General features: G+C 40.6%; 3 protein-coding genes and 1 non-coding gene across 7 annotated transcripts in view; all 4 read right to left on the bottom strand.

The window, feature by feature from the left end:
- The window catches only part of ZDHHC8 (zinc finger DHHC-type palmitoyltransferase 8), a 109,299-nt gene extending 100,669 nt beyond the window's left edge, over positions 1-8,630 (bottom strand). The window contains exon 1 of one of the 3 annotated variants that reach the window (XM_051633664.1): positions 5,675-8,630. In XM_051633664.1, the coding sequence (XP_051489624.1) occupies positions 5,675-5,685 (11 nt within the window). In that variant the 5' untranslated portion in view covers positions 5,686-8,630. Of the gene's footprint in view, positions 1-1,496; positions 1,697-5,674 lie in introns of those variants that run through there. The other 2 variants (XM_051633663.1, XM_051633665.1) reach the window with 2 other exon arrangements.
- Positions 1-19,415, bottom strand: part of DGCR8 (DGCR8 microprocessor complex subunit) — a 1,090,394-nt gene that overhangs the window by 1,041,371 nt on the left and 29,608 nt on the right. The window lies entirely within an intron of this gene.
- RANBP1 (RAN binding protein 1) lies at positions 8,707-19,309 on the bottom strand. Of its 2 annotated transcripts, none has more exons than XM_051633674.1 (6): positions 19,194-19,309; positions 17,053-17,189; positions 15,091-15,248; positions 13,534-13,662; positions 11,546-11,611; positions 8,707-10,607 (listed from the first exon to the last, which is right to left on the bottom strand). In XM_051633674.1, the coding sequence occupies exons 1-6, from the start codon at positions 19,206-19,208 to the stop codon at positions 10,483-10,485; spliced, it is 630 nt and encodes a 209-aa protein (XP_051489634.1). In that variant the 5' UTR covers positions 19,209-19,309; the 3' UTR covers positions 8,707-10,482. The 2 variants fall into 2 exon arrangements, with proteins under 2 accessions (XP_051489634.1, XP_051489633.1); XM_051633673.1 differs by lacking the exon at positions 19,194-19,309 and adding an exon at positions 18,405-18,652.
- On the bottom strand, positions 11,331-11,463 carry LOC127391595 (small nucleolar RNA SNORA77). The gene has a single exon (XR_007891084.1). It is a non-coding gene; the product is annotated as a small nucleolar RNA SNORA77 (small nucleolar RNA).

The raw sequence follows: 19,415 nt of genomic DNA, 5'->3' as shown, positions 1-19,415 counted from the left end.
GAAAACAAACATACAGCTTCCAAAACAACATTAGCACACATCCATTTTTGAATACGCGGAAAAAATAAATGCCAGCATTAAGACTCCTTTTCTGGCCTATTAAACCATTTAAAGAAATACCCACGACACCAGTGCCAACCACGTTCATCACAGAAGCCAACTTCTGTCTTGTGTTTGCCCGTAAGCGCCAAACTATAATTAGTTGCCCAAATGATGAATGATAGCCTTCTACTTGTACCAGTTCTTGGGGCTGCAGCAGTATAATATCCTGAAGGATTGACCAGAACTCCTCAAGTGCATTCAAAACAAGCAATGAGAAATCAAGACACACATTAAGTCAAGCGCATAAGTCAGTGTCCAAACTTCTTCTGATTTAAGAAACTGTTAGACAAAACATTTGGATTTTATTCTGATACCCTATATCAAGATTACCATACCAGTAATGAGCATTTTGAAACATCGAGAATCATATCACAGCCAAACCAAGAAGGATGAAGACAGATATACTCCCACTGTTACACAGCCTTTTGCTTCCAACAGCTTCACTGAGCTCCATTAAAAACTAGCATTGGCAAAGCAAGGAAAACAGTTTCAAAATAAGTGAAACAATAAATCTTAACATCCAATGGCAATCTTTCCACCTTCCCAAAAAGCAGCATAGTCAAACTCATCTCAGAGCACAGCTTTGTAGCATCTCAAAACACCAACGCCGCCTCTGCAGGGAAGCTGCCGTTACCCCAGCATAGGAAGGGTTAGCAATCTACATAACTCAAGTTCATATAAAGGGAGAGGAAAGAGAAAGCTAAAGCACTACACCACTCACATATTAATATAACTACAGGAGATCTGCAAGCCAACCACCAGCACTCAATTCTGCATTTAAGGGAGAAGGGAATGAGAGAAGAGGAAACAGGGAGGGGGGGAAAAGTTTCCCCCCTCCCTTCTTCAAACAAATCTAAATTTGTTCATTAAATCCTCAGGCTTTTTAAGGACAGTTACATAAAAATATGTAGAATCCTTAATGCTTAGGATAGGATTCCTTCTACTTCAAAAGGCTCTGCTGGATAAACCCCGAAACACAGGAGAGATTCATGGAAAAGGCCAGCTCTCCCTCCTGAACCAGAAGAGACTCTGGCCAGATAAAACACAGGCTGGATTCACGCTGTCGGCACCAGGGCGGCTGTGGCTGGAGACGGATTTCTCTCCCACGGGGAAGAGGGGGCTGCGGTTCACTGGCATCTTTGATGTACACAGCCGGCAGCTGCGGGAGCCTGAGAGGGTTTATGTGCCATGAAATGGTGGATCTGTCAGACACATTTTATGATATAGAAAGCTAAAAAGCCTCTGCAAACCAAAGCCGGGAAGGGATAGCAGGAGGCAGGCAAGGAGCGGGACCAGCAGCGGCAGGGCCTGGGGGAGCTGTCAAGCCAAGCCACCTCCCCCCGCCGGGCCGGGAGGCTCCAGCCCGGCCCCCCCTCCGCCAGAGCGGTACTTACGTGAAAACAAAAAATAAAGTAGTCGAACCCACTAATAAGGCAGCTGCTGTGGAGACAGGGATGTATTTAGTAGGTTTAAACCTCTTTCCAGTGCTGCTGGGCATCCTGTAGTTTACACATCACTGGGTAAATCCAACCCGAGAGGAGGGAGCCGGGAGGATGCGGGGACCCTCCGGCGCGGGGAGTGCGGGACCCGGGCGGCGGGGAGGGACGGGAGAGGGACGCGGAGCAGCTGACCTCCAGCACAGGAAATCCCACCCACACCGCCCAGCCCACTCGGCTGATGTCAACCAGCCCCTTAAGGTAGCGCTGCGGGGAGACGGGGGCGCGCAGCCGGCGCGGCCCCGCAGGGAGCCGGAGCCGCCGCTCGGGGCCGGGGGAGCGTCCCTCGGCTGCGGAGAGCGGTGGCCACAGCAGCCCTGCGGGCTGGGTGGATCCGATTCTCTCGTTCTTCCATGAGGGAGGAAAGAAAGCGCTATGTATTGAGCTTTACAAGGCTCTTTGTGGGATAGGAAAGCTATTTTCACAGCGCTCTAGAGGCTGGTTGCAGAATGCCTGGGTTCTGCACGCTGCTGCACTGCTGCAGCAGCCCCTGAGCTCCGCGGGAAGGACACGGTCCTCTCAGGAGAAGCGTATTGCAGGATCAGGGCCTGCAGCACGTTCAGACTACTCAAGTTGGAAACATTGTGCACTGCTAGCTCAGTGAATAAAATCCTACGTTTTATTCAGCTAAACCTAGATTCACAAGTATGAAGAGAACTGTTGCACTCTGCCAAATAAAACAAAGATGAATAAATGGGTGCAAACATGACTGAAATTAGATTATACTCGGTTCTTTTAAAACCTATCCATTAGCATTAGGAGGCAGAATAAGAGGTAATTTAAGGTAACATCAGAAAGTTCACCAAATCTGCTTTCTAAAGAGCACTGTGTGAATGGCTCCTCAGTTTACATTCACGGAACACCACCCAGAAGCAATCCTTAGTCAAAAGTAAATCCTTAGACAGGAGGAAGGGTTCAAGGCCCCTTTTCAGTTTAGAAATCAAGACCAGAAACTGTGGCTTCCTCCCTCCCTCCTGCTTTCTTCCTCAGCTAATCTCAGCTAATCCCCCATTTGCAGCTGCCAATAGAAGATAAAGTAACCGCTGCCTAAGACAACAAAGGCCACATTTGTAGCTTCTTTTGGGTGTTCTGAAAAGTAAGCTTGCCCTAGAAGGTTATATACTCCTTCCATTCTGAAAAGATAGTTTCCCAATTTAAGAAACTACATGAGCTCCACAGTCCTAGAGGCAATTAAAAACAGAAAAAGTAAAACCCAAAAAGTGTGCTCAACTCTGCAGTATGCAAAAAAATTGTGAGCATCAGCTTTAAGAAAAGCAAATCCAGCATGTTCCAGCCTGAAGGCATATGGTTCTGTGAAATCTCAGCTTTGCTAACAACTGCCTCCCTCAAAAAAAGTATTCTCTAACCCTGAGATCAACTTTTAAAATGTCAGATTTTATGCCAGAAGGCAACTTAAATCTATATAGGTGTTTTGTTTTGTTTTCAGGAAAAGGGACATCTACTTCAGTTATTTTTGAATGCTTGGGGGACATGGAATGTTTGCTATGCTTCACTACTCGTCATGCCAGCATGTTGGAATAAATGATTCTAAAAATCCTTGTAGCTTATGAAAAGGTCAAAAACTTCACACAGAACTGAACTCCATGGACTCATCTGAAAGCCTTCAGGCACATCTACACTAGCATATTAAGTTGAATCAAAAATGTACTGAGCAAGCAAATCCCTCCATCACCATCACTTACAGGGTTTGATGCGTACTGCCGAGAGGTCTCAAAGTACGTAACTGGATTCCTTTTCCACAAAACGGCTCCAGAAGATACATCTCAGGATACTCCTGATACACTCAGATCATGAGTTAGCTTAGCACCACTTGCATGACATAGGCAGAGACTTTTCACTTGGATCAATTCAAGCCCTTTTGTCATCCCCACTCAAGGAATTGGTATTTTTATTTTAAACTGGAAAATGTCATCATAAGAAGCATTATTAATAATTTATGAAGTTTGGTTAGTGTCCTGTAGTGGACAGTGACTTACTCAGATGCACTTCTTAGGGCTTGAAAAATAGCAAAGAGGTTATCTCCTCAGTGACAGATCTGCTTTTTTAGCACAGATATTTAAGTTTCTTTTCTAGGAAAGCAACAGAAGGATCCTGTCAAGTTTCCAGCAGGAGTTAGGGAGTAATAAGCACAATTTCATGTTAAGATGCATATTTGGAGGTTGGTGATATAGTTAAATTTAATTATTTTTAATGACAAAGCTTTTCTGGGACAGTAACATTCCTTGTTGCAAACACAGGAGTTACTCTTAAGGAGACTTTTCCAACTCTATTCTCTGCACCTCATTACATTCAATTGTATTTTCCTATGAGGATTCTCACCTCTCTAGAAAATCTAGTTCACAAAGACAGCTTTCCAAGTGGGGAGCATGCAGCACTCCTGCCCTTCCACCCTCCAGAATGGCTTTCCCTTTATCACTCTGACACACCAGTGCTTCTCCAGTCTCACTGTTCCCATTTAGAGGGCCAGCCACCCAAGCCACTCCTGTTCTTAAGCAAGGTACTCAGCAGCAAACATTTTTTTTTTTTAATCTTCTAGTCATGCAACACTTATAGAAAAAGGGACACTTAAGATAACAGTGCAAGTATGTGGTATCAGGGCACAAAGAATTGTAGCTTTCATAGCAACAAAAAAGGCACATCTCCAAACCTCAACTGATCCTCAGGATCACTGCAGGCCTGGTCTGTGCTACACAGTCATCCTGTGGATCAAGACACTTTTCCTGTCCAACAGCAGTCACTCAGAATCATTTCCATATCCCAAGACTAGTGTTATGCAGAATTGTGTTCTGAGATATTAATTTTTTTTCTGCACACTGTGCATTACCTATCAGAAAGCAGTAAACATCTGTAATTTTGTATCAAAAAATTCCCACAGTTCACCTCATTCCCTTCCCACTAATGTTCCATTTCTTGAAAATGGCCTACTTGACTGTTTCCATGACAGGATGAAGCCCTGCTGAGCCAGGGTGTTTGAGGAGGACTTGACTAAGGCGGAAGAGCCAAGTTTCAGAGTCACTCTCCTGGAACACCTTTATTTCAAGAAATGTAGTTGCTGGATTCACACTATCTGATCAGTGTGCCAGAAGATTTTGGCAGCACTGAGGTAAATAGCAATGGCAGCATGAGTTAGGAAAAGATTTAATGATTACCCAAACAACTAATAAAGCTACAATCTAAAAACAATCGGGTAGAGTACAGCTCGTCTTGCATGTCTTTGTTCAAGAATTTACTCTGAGGTTTTACCCCAAAAGAAAAAGGACCAACACAAGGTGTGTTGGAGCCACATGCCAGGTTCCATTCTCAAAGCTAGTAAGATGAATGCAAACTCATGGCAGAACAAGCACCAAGAAATCTTGATTGCCTTGCAGTTTTCTTATCAAATTATGGCACTAATGTTAGCTAGAAATCTTAGCTACGTGGTTAAGAAAATTATTTTATTTTGCACACTTGGAAGTACTGAAAATCCCTGGGATCTTTTACTGGTCACTGGGAAATTTAGTTCCCAGCTCATATCAACTGTTGTCATTAAACAATGACCAGAACAAATAATTCTGCTTTTCTTTCTGGATTTGCTTACTACAGTAAATGCATTTGCTAGCCCATGTAGTATTGACGACCTGAAAACTGTTCAGGATCACTGGCAGAACCCTGAAGGATCAGCAATTAGGTGTTTAGTAAAAGCTGTTCTTCCCCTCAAACTTGCAGTACAGAGAACATCTGGACACTCATGTGCAGCTTGGTGCTTCCAAAAAGGCTAAGCAATGCTAGACAACTCTGGGTCCAAGCCAGGCCTAAGTTACCCACTGGAACTGTAGTAAGACAATTTAAATTTAATTGTTAAAAGTTTATTTGTGACTAGATTTGTCAGGAAATAATTGCATTACTTTTCAGTAGCCTGAACAGATACCCTACATAAATTCCTTTGATTCTTCAAAAAAATATTTTCCATGGAATAGCATTTGCTTAGAATAAAACTCATGTAACTTGTACTTATTATGAGATTTTAATTATTTAAAGACTGATTTCCTAAACCATCCCCACAAGGAACTACTTACATTAGAATCATGTAGGCCTCTGAATAGTTTTGAAGATTCACCAAACTGTAATTCTCCTCCACTAGGATGGAATATCCCTCTATATGATGAGCTGAAACTCAGAAAGCCAACAGTGATTCACGTACCAGCAAACAAATTAAGATATTAAAACTGACAAGCATGATTTAGATGAAGTAATGTAACTGTAATTATACCTATTAGAATGGTCTTGAGAAATATCCTCCAAATAATGCCAAATATTCAGTCACTTTAACATCCAATCCATCTTTGTTGATTTTTACATAGCTATAATAGCTTTTCTGGAAAAACAGCATTAGAAAACTACATACTTTTAAGCTACTTGTGACACCTTTAGCTTCTCTGCTGATAACTAAATTGCACATCTTGATACAACAGTTAGTTTCTACAATACAATGAATCAGCTGATGCAAATTTGTAGAGTTGACTGATAAAAAGCTGAACTTCTCCAGCTTCAAAGTTGAACATAAATAAAAGACTATAAGGTGAATTAGATTCTCAGTAGTCAGATACCTTCCACAAAATAAAAAGTTTGCTTTACATCTAACCCAGAATTGTGCTAGCACCTAGTTTGTACTTAAAGCATTTGCCATTATATTGGTTAAAAACATACCAGACAAAATGCACTCCACAAAGCCTAGCTTCACCATTCATACTTTTTTATTTAGAGAAAAGTTTCTAGTAGCGTTAAACTTTTAAAGTTATTCTTAGGAAGACGAGAGATGAAGGAGCATAGGGCAGAGCATTTCTGTTGTGGAAACTCGAGTTCAACGTGACTCCTCCCGAGCCATAAAGCTCAGCATCCACCTCCTGCACCTGACAGATACGCCAACTGGGAAATCCATACTCCTACCTGGCACAGTTGGTCTGCGCTGCTCCTTCACAGACCCAAGTACTGCTCAGGCTGCAGATGCTTCCTGAACCAGGTACTCAAACACTTCCTCTACACAGAACTCCAAGTGGGAAAAGATGGCATGCTGCACACCTGACGCCTCTTGTGCACAGCCCTAGCACAGATGTTTCCATGATGAGGACATACATACAAATAAATCCTTCATTTTTAATTTCAATTCTTCAAATTTTTAAATTAAACAAGTTCCAAGACATTTAGTAACAAAACTGACAGAACTATTCAGACTCTTTTTTTTTTTTTTTTTGCCCTTCCCATAAAGGTACTTCTTGAGCATCTTGTATCAAAAATAATAGAGATTGACAACATTCTTATGTCTGCATAGTGTTGAGAATAATTTTAATTTTCTGAGTTTTGGTATCACAGAGAACTTGTGTTTGATACAAGCTGCCTTATTACACAGGAAAAAAATCATCATTTACATTGTTAAAATACAGCAAATTGGTGTGTTTGCAATTTGTGAATGAAACATATAATATCACTAATACAAGCTTATTCCTGGAGGAAAAAAAAATTGTTAGTGCAGTCCTCAAAATAATTAACATGGAATTTAGAGAACTATTTTTAATTCATTTTTATAATAAAAAACTTAAGTCTATTTTTAAGACCTTAACTACCTGTTAAGAAGATACCACTTTGACGCTCATCAAAATTTAAGTGAAACTCATCATTCAGGTGTCCTCAGACACTCATCCATCATGCACACACCATTAGTACCAACAAAGGCTGGGTTATCAAGCCTGGCTATATAGCATCTTTTTGCACTTGAAGCAAGCAGAATTGGTACAAACTGCAGATTTTAGCATCTGACAATGCTTTAATTCTATTGACATTTCCATTTTTACCCCAAATTGATTAAAACCTCTTAAAAAAAAAATCTTCCCTTGTACCTTGTTTAGGATTCAGCCATATTCTTTGCATTCTTCACGCTTACTGAAATTAGAAGACTTCATTCTCTAGCCAGTTGCAGTAACAAAACTACATTCCCCATTATTTTAGTCTACATTTATACATGCCAGGAGTCACCTGGCCTCACTAGGAGTAAAAGGAAAAGTAGCCACTATTCAACTGCAGGTGTTAAAATAGTCTAGAATCCAATTAGTATCTAGAATCCTAGAGACAAAAGAAGTGTCAACACCCCTATGAAGTGCAGAAATTCAAGAATCAGTGACTTTGTGTCTGAGCCGTGAATTACAAATTTCTGCCACCATCCATTTTTACTATGACACGTACCTTCAAACAGGTTCAGACACTGAAATTATTGCCATTTCAGAAATGAAAATAAGGCAGCTGACTTACATTAGTAGTTGCCCACAAATTCAGAAAGTAACTCCTGCACTACAAGCCTACCTTTTTGTCTATTTCAGTTTTTGAGCCAAGTTATTATTTTAAGATTCTCTGTCAAGAGAATTGTTTTGCCTGACAAGACAGGTTCTACCACAATAACCCTGTTAACAGTGAAGATGGTGGGAAAGCATGAATACCTACTGTCCTGGTCATAGGGGACAAGACACTACAACTTGAGCACTCAGCATACAGTAAGCTACAAAAACATTTCAAGGACATCTCTTGGTAGTCCCTGTTACATATAGGAAAGTTTAGCATTAGAGTGATTTACCCAGAAAAGCATTATTTCACTGAGATTAATTTTTTTAATACTGCTTTTTAATTTGTAGAACAGCACACCTGTATCTTCTAAAGAGACACCGACTAATCGTCCTTTAGAAGACCAAGACATTCTTCAACCCAAACGCTAGCCAGAAAATACTTAGTGGTCCCTCACATCCTGGCTCTCCGAGATTGCAGACTTGCATTAAGGATAGTTGTAATTCATGAACTGTAAGCATGGATCAGTTAACCTAGACAGGAATGGAAATGTCTTAAAATCATTTAATCATGCATGAAAAGAGGGGAAGAAGAAAAGGTAATAAAATTAAGCAGGAGTTACCAATATCTAAGATTAAGACAAATTCAAGTGTTTCTTCCCCTTTTCGGTACATTTGACAGTGAAATCAAACTCACGCATTTTGGTGCCTTCATCATTTTGCCCCTGCAGGCTAAAAATACATTCCCAGAAAGAGTTCTTTAAATAACAAGCAAATCCTTTAAATGAAAATGTAAATTTATTTTGAAAATTTAAAATCTCATTTCTATCAATTTAGACAGTTTGACATTATCAGATCAGAGAATTTACAGTGACTCATGGATAAAGATTTGGCTTTTACATTCAAATATTAAGTACTTCAGAATAGCTTTGTCTTATTTCCAAACCAGAAACACTAAAGAGCACTTTATTTTGCCTTTCAACCATCTCTGTTAATTAACAGACTTTTGATACCTGCTGTACTCAAAGGGAAACATGTGCAACACCAAAGGAATTCCTTAGTTTGAATGAAGCGAGTACCTTAACTACAGTTCCAGACTTAAGACTAGATCATTGTAGCATCAAAAGGCAGTGTTAAGTAGAAAGAAAAGATTTTTTAAAAACACATTTTCCTCAGGTAGACCACAAAGCCTTACCTGCTTGGAAAGCCACTTTATGAAGACTAAAAGGTCTTGCTATCCAATGTTTACATAATACAGTCTTAGTTTAGCAAGTTTTGTCCAGTTTTCATAATTATTTTGGAAACAGTATCACAGAATTCAATCACTATGCTAATACTAGCCTTGTATTAGCAGTTAACATCAACATTCACCTATCAGACTTAAAAATTGTATTGATTTTATTGCTTACTATAGTTTATTCTCCTACTCATCAGCACTAACTTAACACTGGATAAACAGAGAACATTTGCAGGGAAGATATTTGATCAATTTGCCTGTTCTGGCAAGGAGAGTGCTCCTCAAGCCTGTACAACATAATTGACTGTTTCAAAGTGAATGTCAGACCACCTCTCTCCAAGAGGGACAGCCTCCCACCATCCATCTATAAAGTTTAGAACCCTTAAAACTTGTAGAAACAAGTTCATAGCAAGCTCCAAAGGCCTGAAAAATGAGCTTATGCATTTTAGAGCACAGCTTTTACAATATGCTGACACAGACTCTCATAGTAAGGTACTCAAATGTTAAGATTCCTTTGCATACACCTTAGTATGAGACTCCTACTACCTTCAGTCAGCAAGTAGATCATGGAAGATCTGGAACCACAGCAACAACTTTGTGCTAGACTTAAGCATTTGTAGCATTAACAAATTTGGGGGGAGTGGGGATGCAGAGCAAAATACTTCTCAAGTCTCACGTAGTATGTTTTCTTCCCCACCTTTATTCTCACTGTCTGAAGGAACACCATTAACATTAGGAACCATTAGGAACACTGTCACCCAATTCCAGAGGTCTGCTGCATTTCTAGACTCAAGAGGCACATTCCCTGCTCAGGAACACACAGCAGAAAAGTGTGAAAGATCATTCATATTAGTTTTAGAAGCCATCTCAGAAACATGTATGTAATCTTAACTTCCCTGTTGGCTAAGTCTGTTAATCTAGTTAATCCACAGGTATGATGATATGTGTATCAACACCAGATGAAACAACTGTGTTCAGAAGCCTTTGAAGTATACAGAAAACTCAGTTCTGTCCTCTGATACTGTTTTCAAGTTTTATTCACTCTTTTGGATGACTATAAATAAGTGTTTCCACTATGGAAAAGAAAGAACAGTACATTTTCATGACTGGGGAATGGATTTTCTGAAGACATCTTCAAAAGGGCAAAAGCTTAGAAAAAACAACCTGAACACTGAATTCAGTTTCTTATAAAGTCCCTTGTAAAAATTAAACAGACAAAAAAAAAAACAGAACACCAAAAAATGAGAAATCCCTAAACCCTAAAAAATAAAAATAAAGGGAAAAAAAATAAAGGAAAAACGGCAAGGCCCAGGATGATTTATTGCTTTTCTTCAGATGTTTCCTTGGTCTCTTTCTTCTCAGATTCTTTGCTTTCTTCCTTTACAGAAAGCTCTTCTAGTTTTTCAGCAACTTTATCAGCACTATCATTTTTGTCTGTGCCTGCTAAGAGATTGAGTAGGAAAAAAGTTACATACAGGCAGTAATAGATTTTCCTTTACAGGGAAAACACTGAGAAGTGGAGGGTGAGCAGAGCAGGGAGAGGCAGCAGGAATTTAGAATAAGAACAAAAGTAAAGAAATCCTGTGCTGAGCACTGGAGTGATTAATATAATTTCTTTTCCTTTGGTAATTATCTCAGATGTCAGAATTCAAGAAATTCCACTTGCATATTTCAATGAAGGCCTAATCACAGTGACTGAGAAACATGTAACATTTGGCCAGCTTTGCTGCTACCAGTAACTAGACTCCATACAGAATCCAGTCCAGTTAATGAGAAGTCTCCAGCTTCTTATCTAACTTAACAAAAAAAAAAACCCATAAAAAACAAAACCAGAAGTTCCCCAGTTTGAAACCAAGAAATAGGAAGTTTTTAAGACTGAAAAAATCTGATCTAAATATCCTGAAGTGCTTATTTTCCATGGTGAGGTATCTTGTCACACAGGCAATTCTACAAGGTGGTGCATTAAACTATTAGAGACCTCTGAAGAAATGCTGCAACTTCATACATGTTAGTAACTATAAAAATTAAGTATTCTACTTGCATAATTATATATTTCTGTAATGTGGGAAGGGAAACTGAAAGGAGCAAGGATGACTGTGGTTGCAGTATGCACAGTTAATTTGTGTAGTCTAAACCAAAAATGCTTCCTCAGTAGCCTTACCAAAAGGGAATGTCCCAACAGCACTTGTAACTGCCTTCTACAGGGAAGAAGACAGTTGTCACTCCTGTGAACTATTACTCTTGCAGACGGAAAAAGCATCTGAACTGAAGGCTGCAGTTCAGTACAGAGTGAGCCTGCTAGAACACAAGGACACCCCAGAGGCTACAACCACTCACACAGCTGGAATAAGTGGCATGGTACTACAGACTTTTAACCTTACCTTTCTTTGCCCTCTTGTCTACTTCACTCCTGCATTCTTCAAATTTTGCTTTAAATTTCTGTGCATCTGTTTCAGTAAAGATAGAATATTTTCTCATTAGTTTTACCTCCTTGCAACACAGGATACCTCCAATCTCAAGGAAAGAAACCTGAGAATTTTCAACAAAACCTGGAGCACTTATGAAGTAATCTAGTTTAAAATCATACAAGCTGCTATGCAAAATGCTTTAATTGCATATTTCTGAAGAAGCAGCTTATTTTCTTTAGCAAGTCTATTAAAACAGCTTATTTTGAAAAATATTTAAAATAAAATTCCAGAAGGAGCTTTTTAGTAGTTACTGCAACTCCCAGTTGTCCCTAGCACAGGAATAAGCATGATGTCAGAGACTGCTAACAACAACTGTCTGTGCAAAAGCCTTTTAATTTATTACTATCCCAGTCAGCTACATTGTACCCTAAAAGATCTCCACATCCTTACCATAAGTTAAAGTTCTTAGCATCAAGAATGGAAGATAAAGCCTCTTTCTTGTACAGCATTCAGATTCAGTATGCAAAGGCCTGGACTCAAGCTGCTCCTGACTACAACAGCTAAGGAAGCACAACCTTCACTACCTTTTGGTCTAAACCACCACTTGATTTAATCATCACAGCTGATCAAGTTACAAAGTTTCGCCACAAGCACCAAGGCATAAAAGTAGATTGAGCAAGGCACCTTGTAACACCAGAACTATGAAGAAGGTAATTTGGTATGCCAACTTGGCCTGACTGACATTATGAAATCACTGCTGACCCACAGGAATTCAGAAGCCGCTATGAAACTAGTCCAGTAATTATCTGTATTGACTCCTCTTCAAACATCTCAAAAAGGACAGGTAGTTGAAGGGCATAGTTATGTCTGTTCACCAGTCATCTGCTTAGTCAGTACTGTAAAGGGTAAACAGACAAAGAGGACTACTCCATCAAGAAAAAATACTCAACAAGCTGAACAATCCCTAGCAGAAAGAGGAAAAAGCCTTTTCAAAGATGAGCAAATAATCACCAAACCCCTTTAATTTCCTACTTGCTTAAGAAAAAAGCAAGCACTAAGGAGGTAGATCAAAAGATTTATGTGGCTAAACAATATGATGTTAAGAGACTTGAGGAAAAGGAAGCAAGCAAGAGATGTTCAGTTCTTCCCAGATGTATGCAAATCCACTTAGTTTTTAGAGATGCATCTGCTTTATTAGCCATCTAGCATGCAGGGAGAAGAGGTGGCTACCATACTAAATTTGTGTGGCAAATAGTAAAGCAGGAAACACAACAGCATTTTTCCTCTCATTTTGCTTCTTTCAAGAAAACCCCACTTCTCTGAGGCAATCCTAAGGAGCTGGGAAAGCTTCACTGTCTTTCAGCCTTACTAGCTGATTCATATGTAATTACAGACCTACTTTCTGTTCTCATAGTCAATGTTGCCAGTCCAGAAAAAACCCAACTGGTATCATAGTTGGGTTTAACTAGCACCTCTCACTGAAAGTTCTATTTAATCAAAACAAAGAAGGTACTACATAATTCATGAAAAAAAATAATTATCAGATATTCTGCACATGGACCAGAAATCTCAGGTCAGTATTTCCTTGGTTCAAACTCAAAAATGTAATCTTAAAAACAACTGAGTACCTGAGATAAATAAAAACAAGCTGCATATATACATCTCTACCCCACAGTATTACTGCTTTTAGTTTCATTCTAATTAGCATTACACTTGCATTAAATGACTTAAGTTAAAAAAGTGCCCAGAGCAGAAAGGTTTATAAATATTACTGGAGAGCTAATTATTACAAACCGTCAACACATATAGTTAAGTGATTAACTGACTTATCTCAGTTAAAGCAGTAATTAGTTAGCACAGCACCATGCAGTGGGTAAGATATAGTGTATCTACAGCAGTGTTTAGACATGGCCTGTGCCAAAACAGCACAATCAACAACACTTCTGTGCCAGACCACTCACTTTCTGCATTTAAAAATCGGATTGCCAGCAGTTCAGGCTTGGGGCTTTCATCTGCAAAGTCAGCATGTGTGTTCCAGACCCATGCCCTGTCGCTTCCAGCATTGGGCCTCAGCTCCATTAAGGGTGTGACTGAAAAGAAAGGAGTAAAAGATGGAGACAGCACAATAGTAAACGTTTTCCACACCAGCCTCCATAAATCTTATTGTCAAGTGACTGCAATGGTTAAAGTACTTTACACACAATTACTTTTGGATAAATAGAAGACAACAGTGCCCACATGTATTTTTCCTCACATCCTCAAATAAAATGATGAAAGATGATTGCTGTCTAAAAGAATGCTAGATTCCCTATGGTTTGTTACATTTAATGTTCTGCAAAAATGAAAAAAGTCCTTTTGTCTGTTTGCAAATCAGCACAAATTCAATAAAGAAATCTATACTAAAAGAAGTTTTTCTAGGAAAAAAACTTCTGACATGAGCACTACAAATTCATCAACTCTGTTTTGCGTATGTGCAATGTTTATTTTCCTAAATGTTTATTCTTATCAGTTGGTGACTACAATGCTTTAATATTTGCCATTTCATTTACTAAAAAGAAACACCTGTGTCCTCTGAATAGTCTTTCAGAAGAGATCTACCCAAAGAAAACAAGCATTACTGCTTCTGACTGCAGAATTTATTAAGCTCTTTCAAACATGTTATTTCAAGTTATGGAAATGTAGTTTAAATCCACAGAATACTATAAACTATTCATATAATAACCTGAGTACTACTATCAAAGCAAGCAACAAAGCATTACCAGATTAGTCTACTTGTTGCTAGTTATATTGACTTTAAAGTCTGTCCCACCCTTTCATGTTTATTTTTATTCAGTGTCAAAGGAACAAACCTCTCCTGCTCCATCAGCTCTCAATACACATTCTTTTTGAATGAGTTAGCTGAATATAAATGTTCACTTCAGTTTGTTTCACAAGCAGAGAAAAGCAGCCACAGCTTAGCACCTCAGTATCTGTTAGGCAGTTGCTTCTACCAATTTAGACATTTAGCTCAAAGCGGCAAATTATTACAGTTGCTTATTTCTCCTTCTTTTATGAAAACAAGCTAGCATGCATCAATTTCTTACACTAAGCACCACTGAGGCCTGCATTTTCTACACTCTGTTAATCATTAAAATTTAGCTGGGATAGACAGACATTATGTCACTGCACCCAATGTATGTCTGGGCTGGTTTTTCTATTTAAGTGTCTTTAGAACAGTATCAGAGTCCAAAAAAACCCACAAACTCCAAGACTCAGCTTTGCAGGCAATCTCCAAACCCAACTACAGCTTTTTTAAATAAGTAAAAATAAGCACTCATTGTTTTTGATGCTTGTATCCTTGTGTGCAGAGGAAGAAGCAACTATATTTGCACTCTAATATAAATTTGACACCTGGTTAAAGCCATACATACAGCAGTTCTCTAGCTGCTAGTAAAAAGCCACTGAGCTTGTAATCTACAATGAACAACTCTACAAGCTTATTTTTTAAAACAAAAGTGATATAGCCGTGTATAACATACTGTAATGGTTTGCACAGATTTTTAGGGTTTTGTCCCTCCTCATAAGGAGGCGAATTGTTCCTTTCTCCTTGTGTTTCAGGAGTTTCACATCACCAGTTCCTCGTTCTTTCCATTCTGGAAGGTCATTCTCAGATGCAAATCGGAATAGCTTTGCTCGCCTTAAAGAACAGAGAATGTGATAAGTTAGCTTGGATGTAGAAACATTTACTGAAACAGCACACTCAGCTGAACAGTACAGCTGTTTTTTTTAAAAGGCTCACACAAGAAAGAAAAGAATTCTCCTCAAAGTTCTCTGTTCTACTTGAGCATACAACTTTAGAAATGGAGGATAAATACAAATGTAACAACAAGCTACTAGAAATTATGCAATAGGTTCTATATTCATCAGGTCCTGGACAATTTTGGGGGATGATAAACATATTTGGTGCAGGCAAACTTTTAAATTAAGTAGCTCATCAACAGGTTTGGCTACAGGTAGTTCTTTATAGATATTACAAATACAACTGCTCCATCTAACTAGCATCTACTAATCCAAGAAATTGAGCAGCTTGAAGCTTGACTCTTGTATAGTTCCAAGCCTACTGTCTGATCAACTGATAACTAAGTGCTTCACCCTGCAGAGTCACTCATTCCCTTTTAGCTCCAAAAAATGCAGTTGTTGTTATTCTTAAATGAGGAATAAAGGAAGCTTAGTGCTGCACTGCAGTGCAACATACCTGCTTCAGAACATCACTGCTTAATCTTCCAAGATGCCAGTGTGCCAAAAGAGAAACAGTAGTTTGGGACATTAGTCAAAACTGACCCAGAGACGGTCTGAGCTCTGCTAGTGAGGAGTTTAAGACACTGCTATAGGAAAGGAAGCACCTGCTCACACTACAGGTTATATATGAAAATGTACTTTTCTATAAAAGAGAAAGGGATGGGGACTTGTAACAAGTTATGTCCTTCAAGACATTAGATACTGGAGCAAGCTACTCTAACAGATATTCTGATGCAGATTAATTACGTTAGTCCAAAGCAAGTCCAGCTGGCATTCAGTAGGTGAATCCCCTAAGTTTAGCTATCAGAACAACCAGCATTCAAAAAAGGATTGCTTTCCTCTTTCACCCCTTTGCAGACTTCATACAGAGCACTGAATTTACATTATTATTTCACACCTCCCTTCTTTTTAAAGAAAAGTTTATTTCCATCCAACACTGCACATCATGTGTGCAGAGCAGGCTCAGGGGCAGAGATCTCGCCCTGCTACTTGGCAGAAACTGACCATCACTTCAGTTTCTATCACAATCTGCATAAGGGGAGCTCAAATCTCTCTTCCAGATGAACAACACCCTTCTGCAATTAAGTAAAAGCAGCATTTTTAAAACCTATTTAAAGCAAACACATTGTGGATCAAATTCAGAACACTTCTGAAGCCTTTAGGCTACATGTTTCTTCAGGCAGGTCATACATCTTAAGCAAGCTGTCCTGATTTGACAATAAGCCAAATCTAAGGATAAAACTACATTTAAGACAACAGAGTCTGCCACAAATGCCCTGATATTGTACTGCTTCTATTGCTTTTATTGCTTCAGTAGATCACACATGGCCCTTTACAACTGGAGATGCACAGCTGCAACACTATATACACCTCATTTTCTTCCCCAATATACTTGTTTGATACCGTGATTGCACAATGTTAAACCTTTAATTATTATCCAAGTTAATGCTTTCTTTTAGGCTAAACAACATTAAAATTACATTCACATTATCAGCTCCCTTCTGTTGTTCTAGACTTCAGTTTCTTGGGGCATTATGATCAATCATCTCCCCCCTCTATCTCTGCTACCACACTGAATACCAACCAACTTAGATTTCCACTTCATACACACAGATCCCTAACAAGCTGTCTAGCTTTTTATTAAAACATTCAAGTTTAAGCCTAATAAACATTTACATAAGATACAGAAATACTGTACTTACATCTTAAAGAGTTCTTCCTCATCCTCTTCCAGAGTTTTTATTTCCTGCTCAGGAAGGGAAACTATGGGCTCAAATTGAGGATCATGGTTAGAATCATCTGCATTTTCAGTGGAAGTATCGTGCTCCTCGTGTGGTTCCTGCAGAGAAAAAAAGAAAAAACCACAAAACTTGCTAGGTACCTAAGTTGTGGAGCACTTGTATTGGTGTTTAAAATGAAAACATTTATGATTATTCAGCAATTAATCTTAGTAGCTGAATTACCCTGCAACAACAAGAAATTATTATTACAGCTGAAAAAAACAGTTTTCAAGTTAACATGCAGTTACAGTAAAAAAAGAACTGCTCCTGAAGTGCTAGATTTTTTAACCTTACTACTCTTACTAATTGGGCAGAGGCTTGGCACAACAGCTCTTGGTTATGGAAAAATAATTTCTTCAACTATTTTTCTTACATAATGTGTTTTATGCTACTAAAGTGCTACTATTTCTTAGTGGCTAATGGCCCATCATTAATGGGAAAAAAGAAAAAAAACACACAACACCCAAGCAACCAAAAACCACAGCACCAAATCAGGCACCTTACCCAACTTAAGGAACACATTACATTCAGAATTTCATTATTCTAGTCTTACATATCACCCATGGTCAAAAGTATTTTCAAAGTGCAGTTGCAACCCTGGCAAAATAAATCAGATTTTTTGCTTTAAGACTCTAAGTTTGTGATATGGGCAAGTGGCCAAAATACTACTTACTATTTAGTTATTTAGGAATCTGTCAGAATATCCATTAAGCTTAAGAATTGTTTTTAGTATGCAACCAGTAAGTAAACGAAAAACATAACTAACACTTCATACATATGCAGTGCTAAGAAGCATTCAGTGGAGAAGCCTGAAGGGAGACTCATCTGCAAGTTTAATGAGGCCACAAACAGCTATGTCAGGTCAAGGGAACTGATCTGGGGTTTTCTGTTGTTTGAATAACAGAAAGAGGAAAAACAGTCTGTACATGGAAGACACTTCAATCTTACTTTCACCTTCCAGCTGAAAGAGACCATTCTAGGAGACTCTATTCAGAATGTACTTTACAGAGCAGGCACACATCACACATGCATAAAGCAATTGATGTGAAGCAGTCTATTTGTACTAAACAGTGAAAAACAGGACAAAATACAAGAAAAAAGGGACAAAAGAGATTGAGGTAACAAATATTGCAAAAAATATTCTGGTTATGTCAGTATCACGCCAGCTATCATTAATTCTATGTCCCCAGTGTTCCAGTATGTACCCAAAAAAGCAAGACAGACATTAAGTCACATCTGTTTTCACAAAAGAGGAAAAGGAACGTTGGCCAAACTTTTATATATTGTCTCCTCCAGTAGTTGGTAGCACATTCCACACGGTAATTCATCATCCGTTCTGCGCCTGACCAATTAATTACAGAAGCTGTAAGAAACGCGTAATTCACAATAGCCACATGTGAGAGAAATGCAGATCCCGTTATCACGATAAGATCCCGCCCTGCCGCGACACAGAACACGTGGGGCTACTCCTCTGGCCGGGCACGAAGGGTTCAGTCACCCGGGCTGGGGGAAGAGGTGGAGAAGAGAGAGGAGAAAAAGGAGGCAAACGGGGAGAGGGATCACTCCAAGGCGCCCCAGACCCAGACGAAGCCGCGGCGCTGCGAGCGGCTCAGGCTTCTCCGGGGCCGGGCAGAGGCCGGGCGGAGCGGGCAGGCCGGGCAGCCTGGGCCTCCCACGCCCGGCTCCGCCAGCGCACGGGGCCCGGGACACACACGTGCCCGAGCCGCCTGAAACGGCCGGGCAGCCCCGGCCCCGCCGAGCCGGGCGGCGATGAGGCGGCGCTGCCGGCCCCTGCCCTCCGGCAAGGCCCAGAGCACATCCTGACGGCCCCGGGTCTTGCTTGACCCCAGCACCCCGGCCGACCCCAGCCCACGAGCTCCCGCGGGCCGCCAACCGCCACCCCGCACCCCGGCGGGGCCCCAGGCCTCTCCCCCCCCGGCTCCCTGCGCCGGCCGGGCCCCACCGGTTTCCGTTAGCCTCCCGCCCTCACCTTCCCCCCGGGCCCCGCCGCCTCCCCCTCTCTCCCGCCGCCCCCCAGCGCCAGGCCCGCCCGGCCCCCTCACCTTGGTGTCCGCCATGGGGCCGGGCCCGCTCCGCTCCGCTCGCGCTGCGCCCCGCTTCCTGCCGCGCGCGCCCCTCCCGCCTTTACCTCATTCCCGCAGCCCGCGCCGCCGCAAGGCCCGATGGGAAACACCCCCTGTCCCTCAGCCGCGCGCCCCCGCCCCCGCCGCCAGGAGCGCCCGCAGCCCGGGCACCGCGCACCGGGCACCGCGCCCCGCCCCGCT

The sequence above is a fragment of the Apus apus genome, chromosome 16, assembly GCF_020740795.1.
Source record: "Apus apus isolate bApuApu2 chromosome 16, bApuApu2.pri.cur, whole genome shotgun sequence".
Classification (NCBI taxonomy): domain Eukaryota; kingdom Metazoa; phylum Chordata; class Aves; order Apodiformes; family Apodidae; genus Apus; species Apus apus.
This window is presented reverse-complemented; position numbering and strand designations above follow the sequence as displayed.